General features: G+C 60.6%; 2 protein-coding genes across 22 annotated transcripts in view; one reads left to right on the top strand and one right to left on the bottom strand.

Moving 5' to 3' along the window:
• The window catches only part of SNED1 (sushi, nidogen and EGF like domains 1), a 76,588-nt gene that overhangs the window by 15,732 nt on the left and 34,106 nt on the right, over positions 1–26,750 (bottom strand). For 10 of the 12 annotated variants that reach the window (XM_032480722.1, XM_032480723.1, XM_032480712.1 and 7 more), the window contains exons 5-27: positions 24,792–24,917; positions 24,405–24,518; positions 22,662–22,775; positions 22,446–22,559; positions 19,965–20,090; positions 19,673–19,777; positions 19,344–19,457; positions 18,783–18,899; positions 17,287–17,403; positions 17,052–17,168; positions 16,723–16,836; positions 16,252–16,425; positions 10,425–10,538; positions 9,640–9,753; positions 9,154–9,267; positions 8,827–8,940; positions 8,197–8,493; positions 6,394–6,577; positions 5,851–5,963; positions 4,749–5,030; positions 3,566–3,710; positions 3,404–3,486; positions 2,647–2,748 (exon numbers count right to left, since the gene is read on the bottom strand). In XM_032480722.1, the coding sequence (XP_032336613.1) occupies positions 2,647–2,748; positions 3,404–3,486; positions 3,566–3,710; positions 4,749–5,030; positions 5,851–5,963; positions 6,394–6,577; positions 8,197–8,493; positions 8,827–8,940; positions 9,154–9,267; positions 9,640–9,753; positions 10,425–10,538; positions 16,252–16,425; positions 16,723–16,836; positions 17,052–17,168; positions 17,287–17,403; positions 18,783–18,899; positions 19,344–19,457; positions 19,673–19,777; positions 19,965–20,090; positions 22,446–22,559; positions 22,662–22,775; positions 24,405–24,518; positions 24,792–24,917 (3,114 nt within the window). The remainder of the gene's footprint in view (positions 1–2,646; positions 2,749–3,403; positions 3,487–3,565; positions 3,711–4,748; positions 5,031–5,850; positions 5,964–6,393; positions 6,578–8,196; positions 8,494–8,826; positions 8,941–9,153; positions 9,268–9,639; positions 9,754–10,424; positions 10,539–16,251; positions 16,426–16,722; positions 16,837–17,051; positions 17,169–17,286; positions 17,404–18,782; positions 18,900–19,343; positions 19,458–19,672; positions 19,778–19,964; positions 20,091–22,445; positions 22,560–22,661; positions 22,776–24,404; positions 24,519–24,791; positions 24,918–26,750) is intronic. The other 2 variants (XM_032480715.1, XM_032480717.1) reach the window with 2 other exon arrangements.
• MTERF4 (mitochondrial transcription termination factor 4) overlaps positions 1–26,750 on the top strand; it is a 76,501-nt gene that overhangs the window by 23,445 nt on the left and 26,306 nt on the right. The window lies entirely within an intron of this gene.

Raw genomic sequence — 26,750 nt, 5'->3', positions numbered from 1 at the left:
AAGTAAAAACAAAGAGAAGGCTGTTATGAACAGAGGCGAGGGCAGGGACGGGGCTGTGCCCTGGGGTGGGGACAGTGGGCCGCTCCTACATGAAGGATAAATCACACAGTAAAGAGGTTTGAGTGCTGCCCCAGACCGCTTGTGTAAGTGTCCAGGGGCATGAAACCAGGATAGTCCACAAGCCCTCCTTGGGGTGAGAAGTTGGGGAAAACAGGAAGAACTTGACTAGCCTCAGTGTTCACTCTAAGCTCCCAGGGTGGCAGGTTACAAGCTTGGGAATCGTCCACAAGCGTCTCCTGGGGACATGAAGGTGCAGCCCTGATCTGGAGAGCTGCTTGGTGAGGCAGTGACAAATCAGGCATGTTAACTGTGCTCTTGGGGTGCCTGGGGCTCTCTGGGGATCATTCTTTCCCTTGAGAAAGAAAAGTCTAACAGCTTCCAGAGAGAAGGAGCAGATTATTCTACAAGGAGAGAAGGACAAGACTGACACCCAGTGGCAGCAGTCCTGGGCAGACGATGGCAGTGCACAAGTGTCTGAAGAACTGAAGGGCAGAGGGGCCTTGAACCTTGAATGTTGTGTCCAGCCAAACTGTCCTTCAGATGTGAGAGCTCATCAGCATATTTTCAGGCAGGCACACAGGGCCTCGGAGGTTTGGCCATGTAGAGTTCCAACAGGTGCTTTGTGGAACTTGGTGAGCTGATTATAAACTTTTCTAGGAATACAAAGAGCCAAGGATGGCCCAAGCACTGACGGTCAGAGTGAGAGCAGTGGCCCTGCGGGACAGCGAGCCTTACTCAAAGAGACAGTCACCAAGGTGGTGGTCTTGGCTCGAGGAAGCCAAGCGGTGGACAGAGGAGTGAGGCAGAACCTTTGCTGATGCCAAGGAAGAGATGTGACCTGTCAGCACTTGAGAGACGCCAACCAGACCCCACAGGCGCCCTCACACCCAGGCTGCTGGCAGGACCCAAAGACCTGGCGAGACAGGGATGAGCTAACTGCCTCTCTTGACCACTGCTGGGAGGAGTGTAAATGGGTCTGCCCGCTGGGAAGGCAGCATGGTGTCTCCTCTTGTCGCTGGGCGGGCGTTCCCCAGCCCAGCCCCTCTACTCCTGCACACATGCCGGAGCTGCTGCAGGACCATCACGGCAGTACCACTGGTGACAGCCAGACACAACCCTTGTGCCCTCCGAGCAGAGGGTGGTTGAGCCGCAGCCCCAGAACAGCACAGGACGCTGGGCGGACATGCAGGTCCAGACGCTGCACACGGCATGACGCTCGCCGTGTAAGGAGAACCCACAACCGTCCGGGCACACCTGCATGTCACTCCTCCCTCCAGCCTGCCTTCCCCCAGGGCTTCTGCTCGGGTCCTGTTCACGGGCGGGTGCCATGGTTCCAGCAAAAGCTAACTAAGTCAAGGGGCCAGCGCGGGCCAGCAGTGTGGCAGGAACCAACGACCTTGGGTAGTTTGGTGCACTGGGGGCTGTAGAAGCTTTTTTTTGTCCTATTATCACCTAATACCACCTCCCACTCTCCCCAGGCCTGAGTGCCTCAGTGAGCAAACACCAGATGGCAGTGACATCTGGGGCCAGCCTGGTGCCACCTCGAATTTCTCCTTCACAGGGCACCCGGGAGAGGTCATTCACGTCCCTCTAGTTTCTGAGTTTTGTGAAGTGGAACATCTAATGTGTAAAAGGGCTGACATAACACAAATGATCTGACGAAATGTTTCTTTTTTCAGTTACGAACACCAGCCACGCGGGTGTCTTCACTCTGACCGCACCTTAGCTAACGGCCTTCCTCTCTGTCTGACCCGCACACTGCTGGCAACGTCAGGCCTCGCACAGTGAGGGGTGCTGAGCTGTGAGGCCAGGGAGCCAAGCTGGCAAAGGCACCCTGCAGCGCTGTGCCTGGACGTGTACAGGCGTCCTCGGGGAACCTGGGTTGGGGCCTGCAGGTGAGGCCAAGTCCTGGGTGCTTGACTCACACTTTACCGAGCACTCTGCCTTCTTCGGGGTCTGGCCGATGGGTGAGCCCAGTCTGAGCCTGTGGTGACTCAGGGGAAAGGGCCACTGGGTCCTAGAACTGCCCCCAGAGGGACATGGTGCCGAAGGTGAAACAGGAGGAAAGGTAGAGCTAGGGTCTGAGTTTGTGGAAGGAATGCGTGCCTGCTGACGCTGTCCAGTGGGGAGGTGTCCTGTGAGCATGTCTTGTGGGGACGTGCCAGCTGTGGTTCTCAGCCGGTGGACAGTCCAGGACCCACATCACCTGAATGTCAGCAGGGGCCCAGCTGGCCCTACTCTCTGAGCCTGCGTAGCAGCCTGCTAGGTGCCCCTCTGGGGATTCCCGCCATCCTGCTCAGCACACTACTCTGGGGGAGGCCCTGCTGCACGCAGAGGGCGGGTGGGGAGGGGCCGCCTGCAGGTGCGGTGGGCCAGCCTCTCCAGGGTGGACCCTGGATGTTTGGCAGTTGCTGCCCCCAGGCCCGTTCCCCAGCTGCCTGCCTGGTGTGGGTCACTCTGCCCTTCCCAGGGTGAGGCGCTCGTGGCCCCTCGGGCAGGCTCTGTGCCTCCTGCACCCTCACTGCACCTAGGTGCTTAAGGCCCCTGAGGGCAGTCAGCCCTGAGCGTCCACTCCTGCCGACCTACCTTCCGTGTCCTTGTCGCCACTGCGTTCAGGGAGCTGCAGGGCCAGGCTGACCTGTGTGGGGACCTCCTCCGTGCTCTTAGGCTGCACCAGAGCTGTAGGTTCTAGGAGAAATCGGGACACCACAGTGCACTGACCACGAAGCCAGCTGCCTCGCACCAGGACTGGCCTTGGGCCGTCTTCTTAGCTTCCCTCCCTCAGAGTACAGGGCCTGGGTGGTGGGATCAGGGTGGGTCCTGGCTCCGCCTTGGGTAGAACCAAGTTTTCTCCCTGCAGAGTCCAGCCCTTCCCCTCCGCCACAGCTGCTGGGTGAAGTTCACCGGGGGCCCAGGCAGGCCTCATCCTGAGCAGCTGGCTGATGCGTAGGCCTCCTCTGTGGTCAAACCCTGCTCTTTCCCTCCACCCCCTGGGGCTATGACACCCCCTCCTCCCCCTCCTGTCTGCCATGGCAAAGCCTCTGTGTCTCGGACCTGCTCCTAACAGGTTTATTTTTCATCTTCTCTTGCGTCCTGCTGGCAGCCTGTCCCTTCAACTCCAGCAGCCGTAACGGGGAGGCTCCTTGCGAGCCTGTGGATGGCGTGGCTCTCTGTGCTGGCCCTGCAGCCCTGGGCCTCTAACCCCCTTGGGTCCCCAGCTGGGGGCAGTGTTGGGCACTGGGGGTGGTCTTGAAGCCCAGGTTTTAGGGGCCTCATCCCTCGTCATGCTGGGGACAGGCGGGTGAGGTGGCAGTGGGCTGCTGGGGTTGGGCTGGGCACTCACTTGATCTCACAGTGGCTAGTCCACCAGGCGAGTGGCCGAACTTGGCCCTCACTCGTCCTCTGCCGTCCACAAGCTCCGAGAACCTGCAAGAGGGTCACCATGGTCACCCACCACCAGGGCGCCCTGCTGGGGTCTCGTGGGGCTGCCGGCTGATGTGTGTACCTGGGGGCTGGGGACGGCGTTTCAGGGGCACCGGGGTCGTTGAGCAGGCGCAGCTCCGGCAGGCGCCCGGGGGACGGTCGGTTTCTGAGCACCCGGGGGTGGAGTCCTTCCCGGAGCCAGCGTCGGTCAGCACCCTCCCTCGGGGCTGTGGGCGGGTGGAAGGGACAGTGGCCACTCAAGGCTGGCCTGGGGCTTCCCGTTGCCCTGGTCCCGCCCCGCTGCTCAGAGATGAGAACTGAAGGGGCTGTGCCCATCCCCTCCAGCCCTGCTCCCCACCCGCCCGCCTGCCTTCCCTCCCACCCACCACATCCTGCTGTAACCTGGATGTTGCCTGGGAGTGGTCCAGGCACTGGTCTCAGCCCTCCTCCCTGGTTCGGTTCTCTGCCTGCAGGTGGGGTCAGGCACTTGGACCAGACTCACCTCAGCTGAGGCCCGCCCCAGGAGAGAGGGCATGGCTCCTTTGTGGGTCCTTGTCATCTAACCATGCCCTTCAGCCCCCTGGGCCAGGTACCCTCTTCCACCTGTGAGCCCCTCTCCCCATGACTGGCTCACAGGCCCCAGCCGGCCCTGTCAGCCTGGCGGTTGTGCCTGGAGCCGAGCTGGGTCTGAATCTCAGAGCCAGTGTGCTTCGTGTCCCGAGGGTGGGCTGGTGGGTTGGGAGAGAAAGAAGCCCCTGCTCTCTGACCTCCATTCTGCTCGGACCGCTGTCCACCTCCCTGCAGCACCCATCCAGACAGACCATCTTCTGGAGAGCTTTGAAATGTCAGCAGGGGTCATGCAGGACCCCAGAGTACCTGGGAGGCCTCCCTCGCACTTGGGATCAGACCCACGTTGTCACTGTGGCCGTCTGAGCCTCTGTGCTCCTGAGCTGCTCCTGTCTGTGGGCCCTGCCACTGCCCACTCTTGGCGCCTGTTTTGGGTGACGCCCTGTGTCTACTGCCCAGCTCGCCTGGGGCCCATCTGGGGGGACAGCACCCGATGCTTGTTTTTACAAACTGCCAGCTCACTGACCCAGAGCCGACTGTCCGTGAAAACCCACCACCGCTTTCCACACGTGCAGTCCTCCCACGTTAACACGGCCCTGTTTATAGGCTGTCTGTGTCCCTGGGGCAGTGTGGCCTGTGCCAGGTGAGGTCCCGGGGACAGCAGATGAGCTGTCCCCAGGACTCAGCGCGGCACTCACAGGTGATGATGTAGAGGTGTGCGGGCTCGCTGTGCAGCTGGGCACCTCCTGTGCTCTGCACCGCCGTCACCGAGAGCTGATACCGCCGTCCTGGCGTCAGGTCCCGCACCGTGTAGGACACCAGCCTCCCGTTGGGGACGTAGCGGCTCTTGGTGCTCTGGCTGGCGGTCACATTGATGACGTACGCCTCCAGTGGGGTGCCGGGGGTGGGGACATCCCAGACCACGTGGGCAGAGGTGGCCGTGACTCGGGTGGCAGTCAGGTTGGCTGGCGGCTGAGGCCCTAGACAAGGCATGGAACCGGGGAGGGGAGAAGGGCTGACGGGGTCTTCTGCCCGGGATGCAGGTTAAAGACCTGACGTGCAGTGGCTGAAACCTCGCTGGAAGCCGGGCTGAGTTGTAGCAAACAAGTCCACAGTCCTCAGGGATGGTGTGGATGGGCAGTTGCAGTGCTCAGGCTTCCTCCTTCCCCGAGAGGCACCCCCCGAATCCACCTGCTGGCGCCTGGTGAGACCCTTGCGGGCTCAGCCCATCGGCGCCTGCTCCCGTGTGACGCTGTCCGTCCCCTGAGCCTGGCCACACACACCGTCTCCTGGGAGGTGTGTAAGGGGCAGGGCAGGGGCCGGGGGCCCAGCACCCAGGTTCAGAGCAAGGGCTTGAGCCTGTGCTGACCGCCTGCACCACCAGGTGAGGCCCTGCGCACACCTGCTCTCCTTACCCAGCCTCCTGCCCAACCTCCACCCTGGTCACTGCCCCTCTGTGCCTGGATAGCCCACATGTTGGTGAGGGGGCGGTGTGGGCTGGGCTGCCTCCCCTGGAGCGGCATGGAGCCCACGGGGGAGGCAGCGTGGGCGTCCTTGCCGGCCCGCCTCTCCCACCCCTGCTCAGTGACCCTGTCTGGTAGGAGCCCAGGAGCCTACAGGTGTGAAGGCTCACGCAGGAGGGCCCACCCAGCCCTCGCCGGCACCTCTTAGCACTCTGCCATTCAGGGCACCCTTGGCCGGGGCTGGGTTTCTGGTTCTGCGGCCACTTGGGAGGGGACTGAGGGGGCTGGAGGGAGGCGAGAGCTCCCAGAGGGCCCACGTGAGCTGAGCTCCACTTACGGGTCCACACGTGCAGTGGTGCCGAGGCCAGGCTCTCGGTGAGAGGCTCCTGTCCCCCGAGCCCGCTGAGGGCGGTCACCCGGATGGTGTATCTCCTTCCTGGCAGCAGGGCCCTATGGGAGGGGAGGCCGGGGAGAGAGAAACAGGACGGCCTGCTACCAGGCTGCGCTCCTCCACGCAGCTGACACCGGGGTGTGGTGGCCCCATGGCCGGTGGCCCCGGCAGCCTCCACCAAGGCCAGGTCTGTGGCCCGAGAACTGGGGGCTCCTCAGGCGGGAAGCTCCTCCCTGGTATGTCTGTCTGTCCAGCGCTGTGAGAGGCTGGGGAGGACATGGGCCTTTTCCCTTTTGGAGAGTCTGCATGACTCAGATTGGAGAACTCTGGGCTCGCCGTGTGCACAGTCCCTGCTTTTGTTGGGCAGCCCCGTGAGGAGGCAAGGCAGGAGTGAAGCCTGGGCCTGCTCCGGTCACGGGTGGGCCGGGCCAGGGAGCCGCAGGGTGGGGGCGAGAGGGGCCCGAGGATGCCTGGACCCTGCGCTCTTACCCGAAGGTGAACTTGTCCACGCTCTTGTCCACGTCTGTGGACTGGTCCTCCTGGGCCTCGGGGTGGCGGATGGACACACGGACGCCGCTGACTGTGGCATGACGGATCCTATGCAGAGCCCACCGCACCGAGATGGTGCTGGCTGTCACGTTGGTGACCTCAAGTCCCTCGACAGGGCGGGGTCCTGGGGACAATGAGTGCGCAGCATGTGTGACACTTCCTCACCCCTAGGGGAGGGCAGGGGCCGAGACGAGAGGCAGCTCGGGAAGGTGCTGGGGGGTTACAGAGAAGTGTACTAGTGATGCGCCGGCCAGCCTGGGCTGCCTGAATGCGTCCATCAGCCAGCTGGGGACCCGGGGTGGGTGGACATGTCCCAGGCCCTTGTCCTGGGGGTGCTGCTCAGGTCCCAGCCCGTTCAGACTGCCAGTGGAGGCAGGGGCACCCTTCCTGACTCGTGTGGACCCTGGGCGCCCGTTCTTTACTCTGGCTGGTTGTGTGGGTGGCACGGACAGTGACTGTTCCGTCTGGGCGACCCTGGGGCCTGACGGGAGAGAGTCCTGGGCGACCTCGGAAGGGGTGGGGCCCCAGACCGAGGGAGCTTGAAGGGGAGCCCGCAGCCCCTGGGGGTGCCCTGCCCCAGTCCTGTGCGTCCTCCCCCACCCTGGTCTTCTGGCAGAGACCCCACTCTGAGGGATAGAGGAGGCGCTGTCTTCCTTCCAGACACCTTTCCCCATAGACCCATCCCGAGCAGCCTCAAAAGCACTAGTCCCTGAAGCCAAGCCCAGGATGGCCCCCTCCTCCCTCAGGCCCCCGAGACTCCTACTGCCGTGTGCTTGGGGCCGCGCTGCCGGCCTGGGACATCTCCACCACTGGGCTGTCCTTCTCCAGGACACACCCGTCCTGAGTCCTCACGCTTCCCCACGCTGGGCCCTCAGTGTCCTCAGTGTCGGCATCTGCAGGGCTGGCAGGCGACACCGGGGTGCCTGCCTTCCTCCCACCCCGGGGCCCGACAAGGTGCTCCCTGTGCTCTCCTTGGAGTGTCTTTTTTCCTCACCCAGCCGGCAGGCCATGCCTGTCTTGCTGGACCTGCTGCCGTGGCCAACCCTGCCCCGGCCTGACCTGCCGCAGCACCTGGTGTGGTGGGAGCAGAGCCCTTGGGTGCTGGGCCTCACCCTGCCAGCTGCCCTGGGGGCCCTGGACACACCACTTCCCAGTTCTCGCTCCTTCCTCCTGCCCCCACCCCCGAGTCTCGTGGCCCCTGGGCCAGCGCCCACCATCCCATCCCAGCTTCTCCCCATCATGGGTATGCTCCGGGACTCACCCCTCCTCCCTCATGTTGGTCCCTGGGACCCAGCTGGTGCCCCAAAGCCTCTCTCGACACCCTTCCACACAACTCCCAGTCAGGGCAGCACCCCCGGAGGTCCCTCCCTGCTGTCCCCTGGCTGGCCCCCTTCTCTTGAACTCCATCCCCACCCCCTGGACACCTCGCCTGTCCCTCAGGTCCTGGCCAGTCCCCCTCGGGCCCACCCCACGCGTGGGCTGGCTCATCCGTCCCAGGCACCTTCTCAGGGAGCACCCCCCACCGCATCCTCTCCCAGCCTCACTCCCCACCTGTGGCCTGTCTCCCGCGTCTGAGTCTCCTCCCTCCCCTGTGAGGTTTCCCGCTGGGCCCCGCCCAGCACAGCAGCGCCAGCGTCTCTGTCCTCTGTCCCTGGTGCTGAGCCAGCCCCTCTAGGAGGGAGTGGCTGGCCGTCCCCGCCCCCACCCCGGGGGGGGGGGGGGCTGTGTCCAGCGGGTGCTCACGCGTGCGGGCGAGCAGCACTGCGGGCCTGCTGATGTCATTCTTGTTGTTGGCGTTGCGCTTGACTGAGAAGACGGAGATGTTGTAGGCCCTGCCAGCCGCCAGGGCCCGGAGCTGGTGCCAGGAGCGGCTCCGGTCAACGAAGTCTGTGCGGCGGTAGGAGCCGTCGGAGGAAGCGTAGGTGACCGCATAGCCGTCGAGCACCTGCCTGGAGGCCTGGCCTTCGGGTGGGCGCCAGGAGACCGAGACCCCGCTCTCCTCCACTCGCTCCACCTTGAGGGCCGTTGGTGGGAAGAGCTCTTCAGGGTTTCGGTCAAGAACAAGGGAAGTGGGGAGGTCAGCTGTCGGCCGAGGAAGCCCCGGCCCCCAGGTGGGTGTCTCTTGGGCCTTGCTAGCCCTGGTCGCAGGCCGGCACCCTCGTCTGGTGTCTGGCTGGTGGCTCCTGAAGGGTCTGCACGTGTGCCGCCGGGGGGCTCGTGTGCTCCTCCCTGCTCCGTGGGCAGCGCCTGGGGTAGCAACTGCCTGGACCTGCTGCCTGGGGGCCGCTCGGCCCCTGGCCTGTCCCGTGGGGTGTCTGCGGCCCTCTGAGGGAGGGGAGCCCCGCGCCCACACAGGCGCCCCGGCCGCCTCACCTTTGGCACAGTCCTTGCCCGTGTAGCCCACTTTACAGGTGCAGCTGTGGGAACCGTTGCTGGCCAGGCAGTAGCCGCGGCCCCCACAGGGGCTGGAGAAGCAGGGGTCACTCACTGGGAGAGGGGAGAGCAGCAGTGAGTGCCCCTAGTCCTGGCACTGGGTCAGTCCTGTGTCAGTGTGCAGGTGGGTGGGGGGGTGGTATCACGGGTGGTCCTTTGGGGAGGTGGTTGTGTGTTGGGGGGACACTCAGAGGGCAAGCGCGGGACTTGCCAGGGGCCCCACCACCACCCCAAGCCAGGGTGTCCTGGCAGGTGGCTGGGCCCCACCTGTCTCGCAGTGGTAACCGAAGAAGCCCTCTGGGCAGACACACAGGTAGGCGCCCCCGCCGTTCTCACACCGGCCTCCGTGCTGGCAGGGGCTGGAGTCACAGGCGTCCACCTCTGGAGAATACCCAGAGAGTCGGCCAGAGCGGCAGGGGGGTGTCTGGGGGAGGGAGGAGAGGACAGCGGGAAGAAGGGGAGGGAAGGCAGGGGAGGCCGGGCGGGGGTGAGGGAGGGATGGGGGAAGAGGGCGAGCCATGGAAGTGCCCTGACCCTTGGTCGCCCCTGGCCCTTGCCTCCCCCTGACACCGGGGGTCCCTCCCCTCACGGGTCCTGTCCAGTAGGGCCACGAGGACCACCCCATTCCCTCTGCTCTCTGAGCAGCCCAGGGTCTGTGCTTGCTGAAAACACGTTTTTCCCGGGATGTCTGGGGCATCACGAGTGTGGGTGAGGGTCTGGCACATGGGGGACCCCCCCAAGCGCAGCCCCTACCTGTCTCACAGTGGACTCCAACGAAGCCTGGGGGGCACTGGCAGACAAAGGCCCCCGGGAGGTCCCTGCAGGAGCCTCCATTTCTGCAGGGCTGTGCCCGGCACTTGTCCGTCTCTGCAGAGACCAGACATGAGGCTGCATGCCCCACACAGGCCTGCATGGCCCCACACGACCCCCGGGTTTCCTGTGCACCAAAACTTCTGCCTCACGCCTGCCCCTCCACTATCTGCCCAACAAAGCCCGCCCCAGGCCGCTCCTTCTCTTCACTGCCCAGGCTTCTCAGGGGCCCCACTGGACATCCTGGGTCTGCCCGTCCTGCTGGGCAGTGTCTCTGTTTCAGGGCTTAGAGCCCTACCCCAGCGTGAGGGGTGCTGGGCTCATTCGGTGAGGCACCCAGCAGGCCGCCGCCTGCTCTGGCTCTGAGCACTGGCCCAGGCTTCGGGGTATGGTCTGCCCTCTCTGCACTCCCACCTTCTTCGCCCCTGAGGCCAGAGTCTGCAGGAGGCGGGAGAAGAGGGTTGAGGTTAGCTTTTCTCAGCTGAGCTCTCAGTCTCTGGGGAGGTGCAGGCAGAGTGTTTATAAACTGCTGTCCTTCTGGACATCAGAGCTGGCAGGGGCCTGAGGGAGCAGGCAGTGCCCAATCAGAGACCAGCCCAGGGAGAGGGACCTCTCCAAGCCAAGGGTGGCTGCAACAGGGTGACCGTGGCTGGGGGACACCAGGGCCTCAGGTCCATGGCCAGGGTGCTGGATCTGCTGACCCCCAGGAGGGCCAGGGCCCATCTTACCCAGCTCACAGTGGGCTCCTTCATGCCCTGGGCTGCAGACACACAAGTACCCGGCGACGCGGTCCTGGCAGGAGCCCCCATGCAGGCACGGCTGGGATCGGCACTCGTCAATTTCTGAGAGAGGCGAGCCCAGGTGCGCAGGCGCCAGGAGAGAGCCGGGAAGAGAGCAGCGTTGCCATAGTTGGGGAATGACACGAAGCCAATTTAAGAGGGACATTAATTAGCTTTGCTGCGAGGAGCTGGACGGAATTCTATGACATCCCCTTGGTGCCTGGAGAGCCCAGAGCCCAACACAGCACCCTCGAGAGAAGCAGCACACAGACTAGGGGCCGGGCTGGCGGGGGCCTGTGAAGCACGGGGGACGCCCCTAGTGAGCGTGAGGCCCTCAGAAGACACTGTGGGGCCCAGTTCGTTAGGTAACACTCCCGACGAGGCAGCACACTTGGGGGTGAGCCCTTCATTTTAAAGTCCTCACCACGGGGTGGTCGTTTTTTCAAAAAAACTGGGAGTTGTGCTCCTGAATTTAAAATGCTCAGGTTAGAAAAGCTTAATTTTAATGCTTAACATATGAATAAGTAAATAAACAGCAGGGACATAATGACACTTGGGGGCCCGCACCCAGCCTGGGCGCGAGAGTGTTGACTGACTGGCTCACCTGGTCACGCACACCCCTCCCTGTGACCTGAGCTTCTGTGGTTACAATCTCTGTGCCTCCTTAAATTAGGTTAAACATTTTAATGAACGCCCTGGACGGCAGCTGGTTTTGTTTTGCTATTTATGAACTTTATTACTAGGATATTGTGGTGTGTGTACCTATCTCTCACTTAACGTTATGTTAAAATCTCTGTATCGTGGTGGGTCGCAGTTTTCACTGCTGTGTAATATTCCTCGATTTGATTATTCCATACTTTACCCTTTCTTGTTTGGCAGGCATTTGGGTTGGTTTTAGACTTTTTGCAACTGCAAAAAAAATGCATCTATGTCTTTCACATCTCGGTGTAGATCTGTGATTTTCCTAGATTTATACCTAGAAGGAGGGTTGCTAGGACACAGTTTACATGAGTGGTCAGCTTGACAGACCAGTTACCAAGTTGTCCTCAAAGTGCTTACACCAACGTACACTTCCTCCAGCAGCTTATGAGAAGTCCTGCAGCTCCACCTTCTCACCAGTACACGGGCTTTGTGCACTTCGGAGGCTCTGCCAGCCGAACGCACCTCACCGCGCGTTTGCTTTGTATTTTGCTGGTCGCTCACGAGAGAACAGTCTTCTCTCGCTCCCTGGCTTCACACACCTCCTCTTCGGCGAAGTGGCTGCTTGTGTGTGGAGCCTGCTTTCCTGCTGGGCCGATTATTCTTTTCTTGTGATTCATAGAAATCTTCACACGTTCTTGAAGGCAGTCGTTCCGTTCGTACTTGCACACGTGCACGTACACGCGTGTGTGATGCGTGGTGTGGGTGGGTGTGGAGATCTACAAGCTGCTCTCCGCCTGTACCTTACATTCACTTTCTTAAGGCTGATGAATTTACGTTCCTAACTTTCATACAGTCTGTTTTTTCTTGTTATAGTCAGTGCTGTTTTGTGGCTGAAAGAATCATTCCCTACTCTAAGGCCAAAAGGATACTTACCTACATTTTTCACACAAAATTATACTGTTAAAAAAAATGATTTAATCCTTAATCCATCTGGAGTTAATGATGTGTGGTGAGAAGTGGGGAAACAACGTAACATTTTCCCAAGTGCAGAACCATCTTGTTCCAGTGGTCGTGAAGACTTTCTCACGTGCTTGCTTTCAGCAGTTTACAGTTTTAGCTTTTATGTTTATGTCTATAACTCACTTCACACATAGAGAAGTCACCACTTGGATGCTGCTGTGCACAACACTGACTCACTTCACTTGCCAGGTCCTCACTGCTGGGACGCGGCGGTGCAGCTGCTCTGGGCACTGACCCCGAGTCCTGTGGCCGAGCTGAACTCACTGACTAGTCCTGTAGCTTCTTTCGTAGACTCTCTGAGGATTTTCCGTGTGCACCGCTGTGTCCTGTTGCTGCTGCTTGTCTGAGAGACATGCCTTTATTTCCTCTTCTTATCTGCAGCGCTGTCTCAGGCCTCCAGGACAGTGCTGGAGGGGACTGGTGAGGGGCCACCTTGGCCTTAGCACTGGTTGTGGCGGGAGGCCTTCACCAGTAGGTGTTCTGTGAGCTGTTGGTTTTCTCAGGGACGCTCTTTTCCAGGTTGAAGAAATTCCCTCCACTCTTATTTAGGACGAGGGGAGCGTGAACGCAGCCCCTCACTGTCACAGGGGAGTTTCCTGTGTTTGGGGAGGTCACAGGGGTCAGCACACCCGGACTGCAACGGAGGGGCCTCGCCTAGAGCTTTTCCTAACAGTGGAATTTTGTCAAATGGTTTTTCTGCATCTGTTGAGATGTTCATGTGGTCTTCTCCTTTATGTCCTGCCATGGTGAATTATGTTAATTGATTTTCAAATGTTAAACCAACTTGTGTTCTTGAGATAAACCTCACTTGACCAGGCATTATCCTTTGGATGTAGTACTGAGTTGACTTAGTAATGTTTTGTTCGGAGTTTGGTGCTATGTTCATGAGGAATAGTCGCCTGTAATTTCATTTTTTGTAATGACTCTGGTTTTGGTATAAAGGCAACACTGGTCTCATGAGTTGAGACGTGTTCTTTCCTCCTGTATTTTCTGCAAGAGCTCAGTATACAGTATCATGCTTTAAATGTTTGCTGGAACTCACCAGCGAAGCAGTGTGGTCCTGCCTTTTTCTTTGTGGGAGAGTTCTTAGTTACAAATTAAACCTATTTAATAGCTATGAGGCTGCTCATATTTTCTGTTCATTCCCGTGTCAGTTGTGGTCATTTGTGTCTTTCAAGGTGGTAGTCATCGTTTTCTCCAGGTTGTAAGACGTGTTGGCCTAACGTTGTTCACAGAATCTCTTTGTCGTTTAAATGCTTGTAAGCTCTTTAGTGATGTCTCCTCTTTCATTCAGTTTTTCTTTTTTCCCCCTTGATCAGTTTGGCTAGTGGTTTATTATTTTTATTGACCTTTTCAAGGAATCAGCTTTTGGTTTCATTGATTTTCTCTGCACATGTCTCTCTTAGAACTAGGTTTTTTATACTTGCTGATATATAAAAACGCAGCACACTCTGTCGTAATAACCTGTATCCACTACACGTAACCCTTCCTGTCGTTCTCAGTAGTTTTCCCATAGGTGAGAGACAACCGTATCAGCTGCAAATACTGAGGTTTTTTACTTCTTTTGCATTTCCATGACTTTAATTTCTTTTTCTGACTTTATTGCATAGGCTAGTACTGCCAGCGTAATATTGGTTGACTTAGTGATAACAGGCATCCTTGTCGTGTTCCGAATTTTAAGGGAAGTGTTTCTCTGTCTAGGATAACGTCTGTTCTAGCTTTGAGGAGAGGTGGGAGAAAACTGCCTCAGAAGCTAATCTCCTTCCTCCCGTTGGTAGCTCAGCATGTCTGAGTCAGTTCAGCAGGAGAACAGCTTTTGAGTTCCAGACCCTCCCTCTGAATAATCGGGATCAGGAAGCTCACTGTTCCATGGCCCTCTGCTGTAACCGGTGCTCCTGCCTCTGTAAACGTGTGGGGCGCAGTTGTTGTGCTTCAGCTGGTGTGTGCCTGGCCTGCGACCCCCTCTCTGTGGGGTAACGAACACCTGGGGGCTGGGTGGGCTTTGCGGTGTCTCTTTTAAGTTTTTGCTCCAATAAATCCTGTGTTATTTTACACCACATGGTACCAGAGGGGTGTGTGTGTGTGTTATGTTATTTTTATCTGGATAAGGAAATACTTTTTTATTCCTTATTTGGTAAGAATTTGTTTCATGAATGAGTATGAATTTTATCAAATGCTTATTATGTGTTCATTAAGATTCTTACATGATTTTTCTTCTTCAGTTGGTTAACGTAGCAGATTTTTCTAATATCAAACTCTTTTCAACAACCCAACTTGATAATGGTTTATACATTCTTATAGACTGTCAGATTTCTGCATCTAGGTTCATATGTTTAATGGACCCATAATTTTACTTTCTCCAAATGTCCGTGTCTGGTGTTGGCATCAAGGTTACATGGTCTCACGGAGCGGGTTGGCACACACCCTTTTCTGCTTTCTGGAGGAGGCTGTCTGGGCTGTACAAGAAACAGCCTGTTTCTTGGCGGTTTGGTAGAACTTACCCATAACGTTGTTTGAGCCTGTGTTTCTTTGTGGGGAAATGTCTTTGCATCCTCAGCTCTCCAATAGGTGAACAGATACGACCCTGTGGAGTATCTGGTGTTTCCTTGATGTCACAGTGAGAGGGGTGGTGTTTTGTGGCTGCATCCTCACCGCACGGAGCACCTCGGTGTTTATAAAATGCCGTTTTACCCTCCCACACCTGCTGTCGCTGCTGAGAAGTCTGATGCCAAACTGGTTCTCGTTTCTTTTTCCCTCTGGATGCTTTAAAGGTTCCTTTTTGTCTGTCGTACGTTCTTTACCTTTATTACAGCATGTCTAATGTTCCTCTTCTCTCCTGTTTGGTGCTCCGTGGGCCCTCTCAGCCTCCGGTCATTGGGAGTTTAGCTCCATCGTTGCTCCAGCGTTTCATCCTATTGACATTTTTTCCTCTCTCGCTCGGATTCCTGTTACCTCAGTGTCCGCCTCCAGTGCCTGCGTTTCCATTCTGATTCATGTGCATTTCCCTGCTTCTTCCTGGTACAGCTGCTCAGACTGGTCTTTCAGCTCGCTTGCTTAGTCTTCACATTTGCAGGTTGTGTCTGGTTTTTCAATTATTATAGTTTTTCAAACCTCTTATTTCTGCTCTTTTAAAAATTATTTGTCAATCCTGTTCCTATGGCCAGTGCCATGTTTCCTGTTGTATGTTTGTCACGCTTATGTTATATTCTTATTTTATCTTCAGTGCTTTTATTCCTAATAGTGTATGTTGTCTGGACTTTATTATTGTTTTTGAGGTGGTTGTACTTCTTGGTGTCTTGATATCTTGGCTTGTGAGCTCATATCCCCTGGTGGCACCTGCTTCTCATCTGATGACATGTCCCCTAGACAGTAGCCACCAGGCCTGGGGGGCTTGGAAGGGCAGGAGTGAAGGAAAGGTGCCTGAGGCCAGGTGGCCCCTACCAGTTTTCCAGAACTCTCCACCTGACGGATCGCACAGGTTCAGCTGGACTTTGCTGGGTATTTAGGGGGATAGCAATGTGTGGTGTGCCCCTCTCATCTCTGGGTGCTGTCACGGTCCCTAAGCTACTTTGTTTAAAAATCTTTGTTTCATGAAGAACGTGCTAACATCACGCAGATTTCTGATGAACAGAGTTGGAGCACTTTGGCTTAATGCACAGGTGTGTCTGTGGTGCCGTCTCCGGGGTTTGGGTCGGGGCCATGCACCCCGGCGCACAGTAGGACCCTGGAGGCCACGCTCTCTAGAGTGTCACTCCTCAAAGGGCCATGGAGTTCACTGGGGCCTTGTTCAGATGCAGGGTCTGGTTCCATAGGGCTGGGTGGGGCAGGGAGCCTGAGGTGGGCCCTGAACCCTCAACTGCCTCATTAGGGCTCTGCCTTTGGGCTGCCTCCTGGCCTCAGCTGCTTCATCTGCAGAGTGGGCATGTGGGTGTTGGGCACTGAGCCCTGGGGTGTCCTGAGGACAGGGAGGCCCTTAGAGAACGACCCAGAGTGGAGCTGGCACGGGTCATCGCCACCATCACCACAGGGTCTTTGCCTCACTTTGCACAGAGGAGACCTGGGGAGGAGAGTGTGGCACTGCCCACCCACCCACCCCAGAGGGCCCCCAGATCACCGTGGCATTGGGGAGGCTCGCTCCAGACTCCCTGTGGCTGGCAGACCCGGGCGTGGTTGGAGGCGTGTAGGCTGTAGCCCTGGTCGCAAGAGTACAGGGCCACCGAGCCTGGCCGCGTGCCATTGAAGTGCAGGGTGGCATGTTTCACTTCCTCGGGGGGCCCGCAGTCCACCTCTGCAAGGACACAGCAGCCTGTCCTCTGCCCTGGGACCCCTGCCTGGGCCCCTCCCATGGCTACACCCCTGCTGCCCCCACCCCCAGGCTGCAGGGTGGGGACCCTCTCTCCCCACACAGCCTAGCCCAGGATGAAGGGGCCTCGGCCCCCAGAATGGGCTGCCAAAAGACTCCTTTCCTTCTTTTCTTCCCTCCTTCCCTCCTTCCCTCCCCTCAGCCCCCAGCTGGGCCCTACTCTGCTCTTCAGGGAGTTGGAAGGACTCCCATGTCCTGGCCCTGACCCCCTGGCCCTCTCACCTGCCTGGCACCGGCGTCCCGTGTACCCTGCTTGGCAGCGGCAGGAGAAGTCTGTGCCCAGGTCCTCGCAGGTGCCCCCGTTCACACACGGGCTCCGGAAGCAGGGGGAGGGGGCTGCAAGGGCGCGAAGGTCACCGTTGCCCATCAGTGGATCCTGCCCGGAGGCCTCTGGGTCGCGTGGGAGCGTCCTGCCTCCGGGACCAGCTCCACCTCCCGCCCCTCCACGAACAGGGCCATCCCTGCCCACCAGACCCCTCTTCTTGTCTGCGGAGGTGCCCTGGCCATGCTGTCTCCAGCCACCCTGGCCTGTGGGCCGCTACCCACCTTACCTATCTCACAGTGCCGCCCGGAGAAGCCTGGGGGACAGTCACACTTGTACTTGCCGATGTAGTGGAAGCAGGTGCCACCGTTGTGACAGGGGCCAGAGGCGCACGAGTCTGGTTTCCCTGGAAGCAGAAGGTGCCCATCGGCCAGGGTCAGGGGTGCCCCTTACCTAATCCCTCGACACCCCAGAGCGAGGTCTTCCCAGGGACGCTCCCCATGAGCCGACGCTGGGGGCCCCACCGATCTCGCAGTGCCTCCCGGCGAAGCGGTAGGGGCAGGTGCACTGGTACTCGCCGCCTGCCTCCTTGCACGTGCCCCCGTTCCGGCAGGGCCCCGAGCTGCATGGGCGTGGCCGGGCTGAGTGGAAGGACAGAGAGAGACGGAGAGGCAGGTAAACGAGGGCCAGCCTCCTGGCCCGGCAGCGCACACGACACCCTACTTGTGTGTTCTCAGTCCTCAGGCACTGGTGGGCCCTGCCCGTCTGGGCCTGCTTCTTGGTGGAGCCCCTGAGGCCCAGTTGCAGCAGCAGCTGGGCCGACCAAGGGCACGCCGGAGTGGGACTCACGGTCTGGGGACCTCGCTCAGCCTCGGGGCCCTCTGCCCTCCCGTCCTCTCTCCCCTGCTGCAGGCTCTGTCGGAGAACCACTGGAGACCTGGCCCCGCTGCCCTAACTGCCCTGCACGGTGACAGGAGCTGACATCCATGGCAGAGGAGCCCTGTTGCAGCTCTGGTTTGATTTTCCCATTTTCTGTACCTGTGTTGGCGTGGGTGCGTTTCCCAGGGCGCGGCCCGTGCTGCAGGAGTCACACGTGAAAGGTGTGAAGCCAGTGGCACGGCCGTCTCCCCTCGAGGAGCCGCGCCTTCACAGGCCCGGCCAGGACTTTAGACCCTCTTCCTCCTTGATGTTTGTTCTTGGGGGAATATGAGGCAGGAGGGGGCTGCCCCCACGCTCAGTCCTTCTCCCCCCCAACACCCTATGGGGCCTCACAGGCTGCATGTCCAAGTTCTGGCCACCCCACCTGATGTCCCTTCATGTCCCCTCTCTGGGATGCCTTTGTTGAGGACAGAGGACCTTGGTGGCCTGTGCAGAGAATGAGGCAGCGGGGCCTTCTCTCTGGAAACCTTCCTTTCCCTGCAGGGGTCGGGGACCCCTGGGGGCTTCGTGGTCAGAGCACTGGGGACCTGCCCTTGGAGCCGCCCTGAGAGCAGGAGAGGCTGCCAGGTAAAGTTCCGGGTTTCAGTTCTCTGGACAAGTGAGGGCAGCGGGGGGCTGGAGGGGTGTGTGTGGCCCAGCGCCGAGCCCCAGGAACACGGGCTGCGGCCACACCAGGGTCAGGCGACCGGCACCCTGGGCTCTGACCAAGGGGATGCCTGGGTCACTGAGGACAGCCCTGAGCGTGGCTTCAACCTGCGCGGAGGGGACAGTCCTGGGTGGGTGTTGGTGAGGCCAGTGACGCCTGCAGTGTGTTTATGGAAGGATCTTCACATTCTTAAGAGACTAAGTGTAAAATGTTGACAATCTCCAGCTGAAGTAGATTTAATAAAGTCCTAATGAATTTTTTAAGTCAGTGACTCTAAAATCCACTTGGAAGACTGCAGAGCAGAAAATGAAGCCTCCTCTGAGGGAAACGCAGTCACAGCCAGGAGGCCCAGGAACAGCTGAAAGGGCGGGTGGGCCGGGCGCACAGACAGTGGGCCCTGTGCCGGCCCCCGGAGCGTGCGGCCGCGGCCCCCACCTTTCTCGCAGTGCCTGCCGTGGAACCCCCGCGGGCACTCGCACGTGTAGGAGTCCTCGTGGGCCTCGCAGGAGCCTCCGTTGAAGCAGGGGTCCGAGTCGCAGGGTGACGGCAGCGCTGTGGGGTCAGAGGGCAGGCACCCTGACACTCTGGCTGGAACCAGAGCCTCACCACAGACACTCATCCGGGGGCTTATTCCTCACGCCAGGCTCCCTGGCCCGTCCTTGGAATTTACTCTATTTCTGATTTTTCTGGAAGTCACCCACCCCCTTCCACAAGCCAGGACTGAGCTGTGGTCCACGAGAGGCTTGGCGTCATGCTCACCACCCTCACCTCGTATGATCGCTCATCTCCTAAGTCGCTAGTCACTTGCGCACTAACAGACAAACACAGGGAGATGCTGCTCTTCCAGCTGCGAGCAGGTGGACGGCCATGCCCAACCACAGTGGAGGACCTGACACCTCTGGTGGGCCAGCAGGAAGCCCTGGCCTCCTGCTGCTGCTGCACACCCCGTCTCCCTCCCCCCAACCCCCCCCCCGCAGCCCACCCCGCCGCGCTCACGGTGGCTGGCGTTGTGGTCGGTGTGGCAGACGCAGAGGTAGCTCCCGCCATGCTCCATGCAGTAGCCTCCGTCCGGGCACTGAGTGTTCACATTGCAGGGCGTGGCTGTGACCTCTGCGGGGAAGAAGCCCGTCTCAGATCCCTGCGGGTCTCCCCGGGGACCCGGGGACCCTGCCTGGGGGCCCAGGGTCAGGCACTCTTGGGGCCAGCCCCTCCTGGATCTCGCCCTGTGGGTCCAGGCCCAGGCCCCAGTCACCATGCACACTGTGGTTTGGGGGGTTCTTGGGGAGGGGAGGAAGGGGGCCCCCAGCCCACTCCTGGGCACCTACCAAATTCGCAGAGGAGCCCAAAGAAGCCTGGGGGGCAGTGGCAGAGGGTGGTGTTGGCCCCCAGGCACCTGCCACCATTTCGGCACTCACAGTCGGTGGGGGTTCCTGTCACGGGGGGGGGGCGGGGGGGAAGGAGAAGCCTCCGATGTGGCGGTGCCAGAAGGCAGGGCCCTCTCCTGACCACTGTCCCATAAACCCAATGTGTACTGCCCCCACTCTCACAGTCCTTTCCCAGGGGGTTTGCACGTGCATTCACGGGAGGCCCCCGCCCTGCAGCCCGGCCGGCACGCACTCTCCCTGCAGTCCAGGCCCATGAAGCCCTCGGGGCACTCGCACACGTAGCCCTGCTCTGCGTCCACACAGGTGCCCCCGTTCTGGCATGGGGCCGAGAGGCAGGCATCGGGCACTGGGTGGCTTCCTGCAAGAGAGACTGCGGTCACCAGAGGCCACACGGAGAACATGGGGAGAGCGAGGCCCAGTGTCGGAGAGGAGGTGACTTTACCTCCTCTCTTAGGGCCAAGTGCCTGCAGACGGGTCTCCAGCTGCCCCGCACCCCCCGGGCTCCTTCTCTGGGGCCGAGTGAGAAGCAAGAGCAAGGAGGGGCCCCACGGCAAGCACCAAAGGGACCCGCCGGGGCCAGGGACCGCCCAGTGTTTCCCATCAGGCTTCTCTGTTGGTTCAACACTTGGGGTCTTGCAGATATCTTTCTGTCGTCGATGTCTAGCTTGACTTTGCTGTGGTCAGAGAACACAGGCCTTTTCAGTGTATCGGCCGTGTTTTACGGCCGACAGGCTTGCCCATCGTGGTGAAAGCTCTGTGAGCCCTGGAGAGAAGGTGGGTGTCTGTGAATGTCAGTCGGCCAGGCTGGACACGCCACCCGGTCCCTGCATCCTCCTGATCCCCGTGCCCGAGTCCTCCGAGCTGCTGGGAGGGGACTCGCTGCCGACGTCCCCCCTTCCACGGGGGCTCTGACTCTCCTTGCAGGCGTGTGACTTGTGCTAGTGACCGCTGTGTATTTAGAGCTATTATGTCTTCCTGGTGAACTGGCCCGCGGTCGCTGTAAAAGGGCCCTCTTCACTCCTGCAGCTCTCCTTTAGTTCTGAAGTCGACCCTGAGTGATGTGAACGTGGCCGCCCCGGCCTCTCCTGGTTACTGTTGGCCACCCTATTCCTTTTCGTTTTGCAGATGTTCTGTTTCCTCCTGTTTTTTCAGAATTTAGCTTTGAAATTAATATACAATAAAACTGACTCTCGTTTGATGTACACTTGCATGAATTTTAACACATGCAAAGGTGTGTGCAGCCCCACCACAGGGAGGACGCGGAGCAGCCCGTCGTCCCACAGACCCCTTGTTCGGTCTGTCCGGGGTCACAGGCCCTCCGCTCCTGGACCCCTGGCAACTGTGATCTGCTCTTCACTGAGGCTCCGCTCCCGTGGTTCCTCCCCAGCCAGTGGATTCCCCCTCCCACCCCCGCCTGCACCAAGGGAAGATTCCAGGGGCTCCCCCCGCGGTCTCTCTCCGCTTCCCCGCCTCCCCTCCCAGTAGCCCTGTCCTTGCCCTGTCCTCCCCCTACTCCAGCTACTGTCCCCTCGCCCCGCCCCGCCCGTGGCCCAGCAGCCTGGAGACTGCTCCCCGGCAGCCGCGGGGCAGTTGCAGGGCTCGCCCCACTTGGTCCCTTCTCTCAGGGACGGCCGCCCCCTGCTTTCTGTTGTCCAGTGGCTGAAAGCAGTTGTTTCATATCTTGTATCTGGCTTTCTAGTTGCGGACAGGGAGGTCCCCAGGGCAGTTACTCAGTCCTTCTTGGCCAGAAGCAGGAAGCTAGAGACACTTTTCTTGTATCTCCAGTTTTGGGCCAGTTTCCTGCGGGATTGGATCGGAATGCGAAGGCTTCTACCTGTGACGTGGACAGTGGGCTGTATTGGGTCCAAGTGCCAGCTGTCGTGCTGTAGTGTTTACTGTCATTTGCATCATTCCTTGTGCAAAACGCAGTTTCTCTGCAAAATCTTTTGCAGTCACTTATTTGTTTTCTGACATGAGTTTAGTTAAATGCACTGATGCTTCGATAACATCTAGGCGAGGTGAACTGTGATGCATCCCGATGATGTCCAGCGACCGGGAAGGCTGGCACCCCCCACGCTGCGTGCGGCCACCGACCAAAGGCCACTGGAGGGCAGAGCCTCCATCTGCGTCTTATGGGTAAAACATAATTTCTTTCTTCAGCTTTCAGGCTCAAAATAAAGCTGACGCGTTTGTCCGGAGCACCTCCCCGGGGAGAAGCATGCATGGCCCTTGTCGGCACGGGGGTCTGAGGCCTTGGGAGGTTGGGCGATGTCAGACACTAAAGCCTGAATTTATTTTAAGGGTCATAAAACCTAGTGGTCTTTTAATTGGTCTCCCAGTCGTACCCAGCATTTAAAACAACCTGCAGCCGGAACTAGCAGATTTCCTCCCGTGTAGCAGAGGTCAGCTTTCTCTCAAGTCCCAAGGCTTGTTCCCTTGTGCAGAGAGAGGTCTGGAGTGGGAAGCAGCGGTATTAAACAGCCAGGACTCTCTGGAGTGTGAAGAGGGGCTGGGAGAATGTGGCCGTTCATCCCTGCTTTTGACTGATGGAGACCAAGCCCAGAGAGGGGAGCAGACTTGCTCAGCCACACACAGCATGTGGGCGGCAGAGCCAAGACCAGACCCCCCGACCCCCGAGAGACAAGTAGGGCGAGCTGGACAGGGAGGGAAAGGGGGCAGCTCACCCACGAGGCTGCAGGCACGTGGCCGTTACCTGTTTCGCAGCGAGGTCCCTCGAAGGGCTCGGCACACAGGCAGGTGAAGTTCCCTACCCGGTCGACACAGGACCCCCCATTCAGGCACGGGCCAGAGCTGCACTCGTCCACGTCTGGGGGCAGCAGGGGTGGGAGCTCAGCTCCGCGCCAGCCTTGGAGCGCCCCACACCCAGCTCCCCCGCTCCCCTGCCTGGCTGCCTGTGGGCGTCACCCACCCGTCTCGCATGCCTCGCCGGTGTAGCCGGCCTGGCACACGCACACTGCGGAGCCGCCGTCCACCTGGCACCAGCCGCCATTCTCACACTCTTTGGTGTCACATGGAGATTGTGCTGCGAGGGCAGAGGGGTGAAGGCTGTGGGTTCCTGGCTGTGGTGGCCCCCGGGGACTCCTGCTGAGCCCCCCTCCCGATTCTCCAGCTGCAGCTTGGGTGGCTCTGGCCATCTCTGGAGGCCATCAGGCTGTGGGGGACCAGGGTGGTCCCTCCCCCCCAAAAGCTCGCCTGAATTGGGTTTATCTCAGCAGACCTAGGGTGGAAGGAGGGTGTGCATGCGCCTGGCGGGGGCACAGGGCTGAATCGAGCCAGCTCCCCCCCTCCTGGCAGTTGTCCCGCTAAGCTGACTGTGACCAGCGCTGTCCTTGTAGAACGGGTCTCCCAGGGCACTGGCTGGACAGAGTCCTCCCAGCCAGGCGGGGCACACAGCCAGTGATGGAGCCTGGGAGGGTGTGCGGGCCCGAAGACTCGGGAGGGGCTGAGGCGCGCGAGGCGACAGCCTGCTGCAGGGACGGGCCTGCAGAGGCATTCAGCCCCAGGCAGACTGGGAGTGAGCGGCGGGCGCCTGCCTCTGTCCACCTCCCACCTGCCCCTCACCTGGGGTGCCGGCCTCCCTGACTCGCTGGTGGCTGCTGGCCTGTGCACCCTGGCAGCAGGTGGGGGGCATTGCCTTCCCCCAGCTGTGTCACTCGTCCTGCTGACAGCTCATCCAGAAACAACTCAGTAAGGGAACCAGATGGATCCCAAGAGCATGTGACCTTCCCTGGGGCCCTGGGGGGCCAGTGGGAGGAAGGGGAGGAATGGGGACCCCGGGAGGCATGGAGGTGCTTTGGTGGCTGGCAGCACATGTGACCCCGTCTCTGGGGCCCTGGCTCCCCCAGACAGCAGGCCTGGCACCTGTGGGAGAAGGGAGTTGGGGGATGAGCAGCACCCACGTCCCTGCTGGACTCCACCTGGTGTCCCCGCAGATGGGGGCTCTGGGGGCCGAGGCAGGTCCTGAGAACTGAGAGTCCCGTGGGGGGCTGGGGGCTGGTACCCGTGGGTGTCGCTGTCGAGGAAGCCAAGGCTCAGGACTCCCGGCTCTGGCCCCAGGCCCTCCTGGGGCTCACCCGGCCCAGACGCGTGTGCACACCGAGTCAGAGACTTGAGAACATTCCTGTGGCCGTCAGTGTCCGCTGGGGACGGTTTTCCAGACTGAGACATCGACGCGTTTGTCTCTTGTACGAGCTTGGCCTACCAGCGTGTTAGTGTGTTTCTAACAGCACTTACGTCGGTAGTGCGTTCAGGGGGAGCAGTGTGTCTGGCTGAGTGGAGTCGGGGTCACAGAGCTTTGCCTTTAAGGGGCTGTTTGTTGGGAGCCCCAAACAGCATCCCACAGTGAGACTAGGGGCGGGAGTAGGGTGTCTGCCTTCCTTCGCCAGGTAGGTGAGGGGCCCCGAGGAGGCGCTGGGTGAAGGGCAGGCCGCAGAGGCCTGGTCTGAAAGCACTGCTTCAGAAGGGCCATGCTCAGAAGGGGGTGGGAGACGGGGGTGTGACTGGAGTTTGGAAGCCACAAGGGGGTCTCTAGGAGGACCCCAGCCCATGCCTAGGCTGTGAGACCCAGGAGAGGAGAGAAACAGCCCCCACTCCTGCCATCAGGCTGTCCTGCAGCCCGTGGGACCCTGGGGCTCAGGTGCGTTCCTCTTACCTGTCTCGCAGGTGGGTCCCCCGAAGCCGGCCAGGCACTGGCAGCTAAAACTGTTGATGCCATGTGTGCAGGTCCCGCCGTTCTGACACGGGTGGGATGCGCACTCGTTCACATCTGAAACACCGGGCGGGCGGGGGCCTCAGCGGAGGAAGTCGGTGGGGAGGGGTGGTGGTCTTCTACGGGCTGGGGCGGGGGGCCCGCCACCCCTGCTGTCCCAGCAGCTGGGGCACCTGCCCGCGTGCCCAGGGTCTCAGAGTCACTGCGTTTGGCTTGCACGTCGCCCACACCCCGGGGACAGACCCCTGGCCCGGGCGCCCAGGGCCGATGGCTGTGCTTGCAGGGCCCCTGCAGCCAGTGCGGCTGAGCAGGTGGGCCCAGGGGACTCACCCAGGTGGCACCTCCTGCCGGCAAAGCCCGAGGGGCAGGAGCAGGAGTAGGAGGGGCGGCCGGTGACGCAGTCGTCGATGCACCTGCCGCCATTGAGGCAGGGGCGCAGGGCCAGGCACACAGAGGCTGCGGACATGGGAGGGGCGGAGCCGTCACCCAACCCGAAGGGCCCGGCTTCCGGAGTCGCTGTGAGGTCCCTGGTGGCCGAGTGTCCCAGGTTGCACTGGCTGGGTCTGCCCAGGGATCCTCGAGGATGGGCAGCCCGCAGAGCTCAGCTCAGGGGCCCTGCCCTCCGGAGCGAGCAGCGGGGCTGCTGAGGTGGGTGACTGTGAGCACAGACTGGCAGGTCCTGGAGCGTCCCGGGTTCTGGGCCTCCTGTTACTAGGAGGGCCCCAAGGGGAGCTGGCGGGGCGTCTGTGGGGGGACGAACACTCCGGGAGGGCCTCGGCCCGGAGCACCGTCCAGGCTGCAGGCATCTCTGAGGGCCGCCCCTGCTGCTCATCCGGCCGTCCACCTGGCCACACTGGTGCTTGGTCTGCCAGGTGTGGCTGCCCTGCCTCATGGGGCCTGTCTGCACGACCTGTTTCGGACCAGCCTTTCTCAGACCCAGACTGCCAGGTGTGGATGCGCTGCCTCTCAGGTGTGAACCCACCCTCCCTTCCTGGTAAAGCTCATGTGTTATGTCAGCCCCAGACTGACGCGCACAGGTGCCATCTCCTGGGCTTGCGGTGTGGTGGTGGGCGTGTGAGGGGGCTGGTCCCCCACCCCCGGCTCCTGAGGGCTCTGAGCAGGCTAGTTTGGAGGGCCCAGCAGTGTTCTTGCATCTGCTCCCTGCAGAGGCCTGGGACAGGGGGTGAAGCGCCTCCACATGGGAATAGGGTCCCCGAGGGACTGACTGGACCTTCTTCTGAGGACCTCACTCAGGGTCACAGCCTGCAGCCTCTGCAGGGGAGCATGGACCTGCCCACACCAGTCCCCACCTGCACCCATACTTTACTCCTCAACCACAGCCCCGGCCCTCGGCCACTGGCGGGTGCCAGACCTCTGTGCCCCCCACCCAAAGCAGTAGCTGACAGAGTGGTGTCCCCGTGCCCTGAACCACTGCTGCCCTGAGCCCAGGTGGGCAGAGCGGGCCTGGCTCAGTTGGGGCTGCAGGGCTTGTGCGCTCAGGTGTCTACTTGCCACTGTGGTGGTGGTGGTGGTGGGGGGGCGGAATCACTGGCCCCTGGGCTCCCTGCCCTTGAGTCCCTGCCCCCAGTGCTTGGTAAGTGGGGGAGCTCGGGCTCCCCAGGCCCCTCTCACTGGCCCACGTCCAGTCCTTGGCACGCTGCGTGCCTGCCCTCCTTGGCCCTGGCCTGGGTGTGCGTGCCTGCTCCCCGGCCGGTCAGGGTGGGCTGCCCTGAGCCGGGTTCGCTCTTGGGGCAGTGCAGGAGAAGCAGCCCCTCTCGGTGGCCTTGGTCCCTGTGGGGGTGTGAGGCAGTCTTTGGGGGAGGTCCTGGGACCAGCCTCACTGTGTCCCCTTGGCCAGGAGAGTGGCCGGCAGCCCTCCCTGGAGGGGCTAGATCAGTCATTTGACACCCCCTCCCCCATTTATAAGCAGTTTCAGGAGGATCTGTGACCCAGGGCTACCCAGCTGGAGGGCTGGAAACTGTCCAGGCTGTTGACACAGGCCGTGTGCTTGCCCTGGGGTGCACCCACCCCCACCTGCTGTGTGTTCTGTGCTGGAAGGACCCCAGGGTGTCAGGGTGCTCCCTCCGTTGGGGAGATGCCCAGGCTGTCAGACAAGCACCAAATCCCAGCTAGAAGCAAGGCCACCGAGACTTGGCTCCCAGGTGGTCCTGGGACGCAGGAGCCCCCAGGGGTGCCCTCCCTGCCCAGGCGGGAATGGGACCCCCCTCCCCTGGAGCAAAGACAGGAGGCCCTCCCAGGGGAGACTGAGGCTTGGGGCGAGCCTGGACA

The sequence above is a fragment of the Camelus ferus genome, chromosome 5 (genome assembly GCF_009834535.1).
Source record: "Camelus ferus isolate YT-003-E chromosome 5, BCGSAC_Cfer_1.0, whole genome shotgun sequence".
NCBI classification, from domain to species: domain Eukaryota; kingdom Metazoa; phylum Chordata; class Mammalia; order Artiodactyla; family Camelidae; genus Camelus; species Camelus ferus.
The sequence above is the reverse complement of the archived record's forward strand: the minus strand, read 5'-3'. Positions and strand labels throughout refer to the sequence as shown.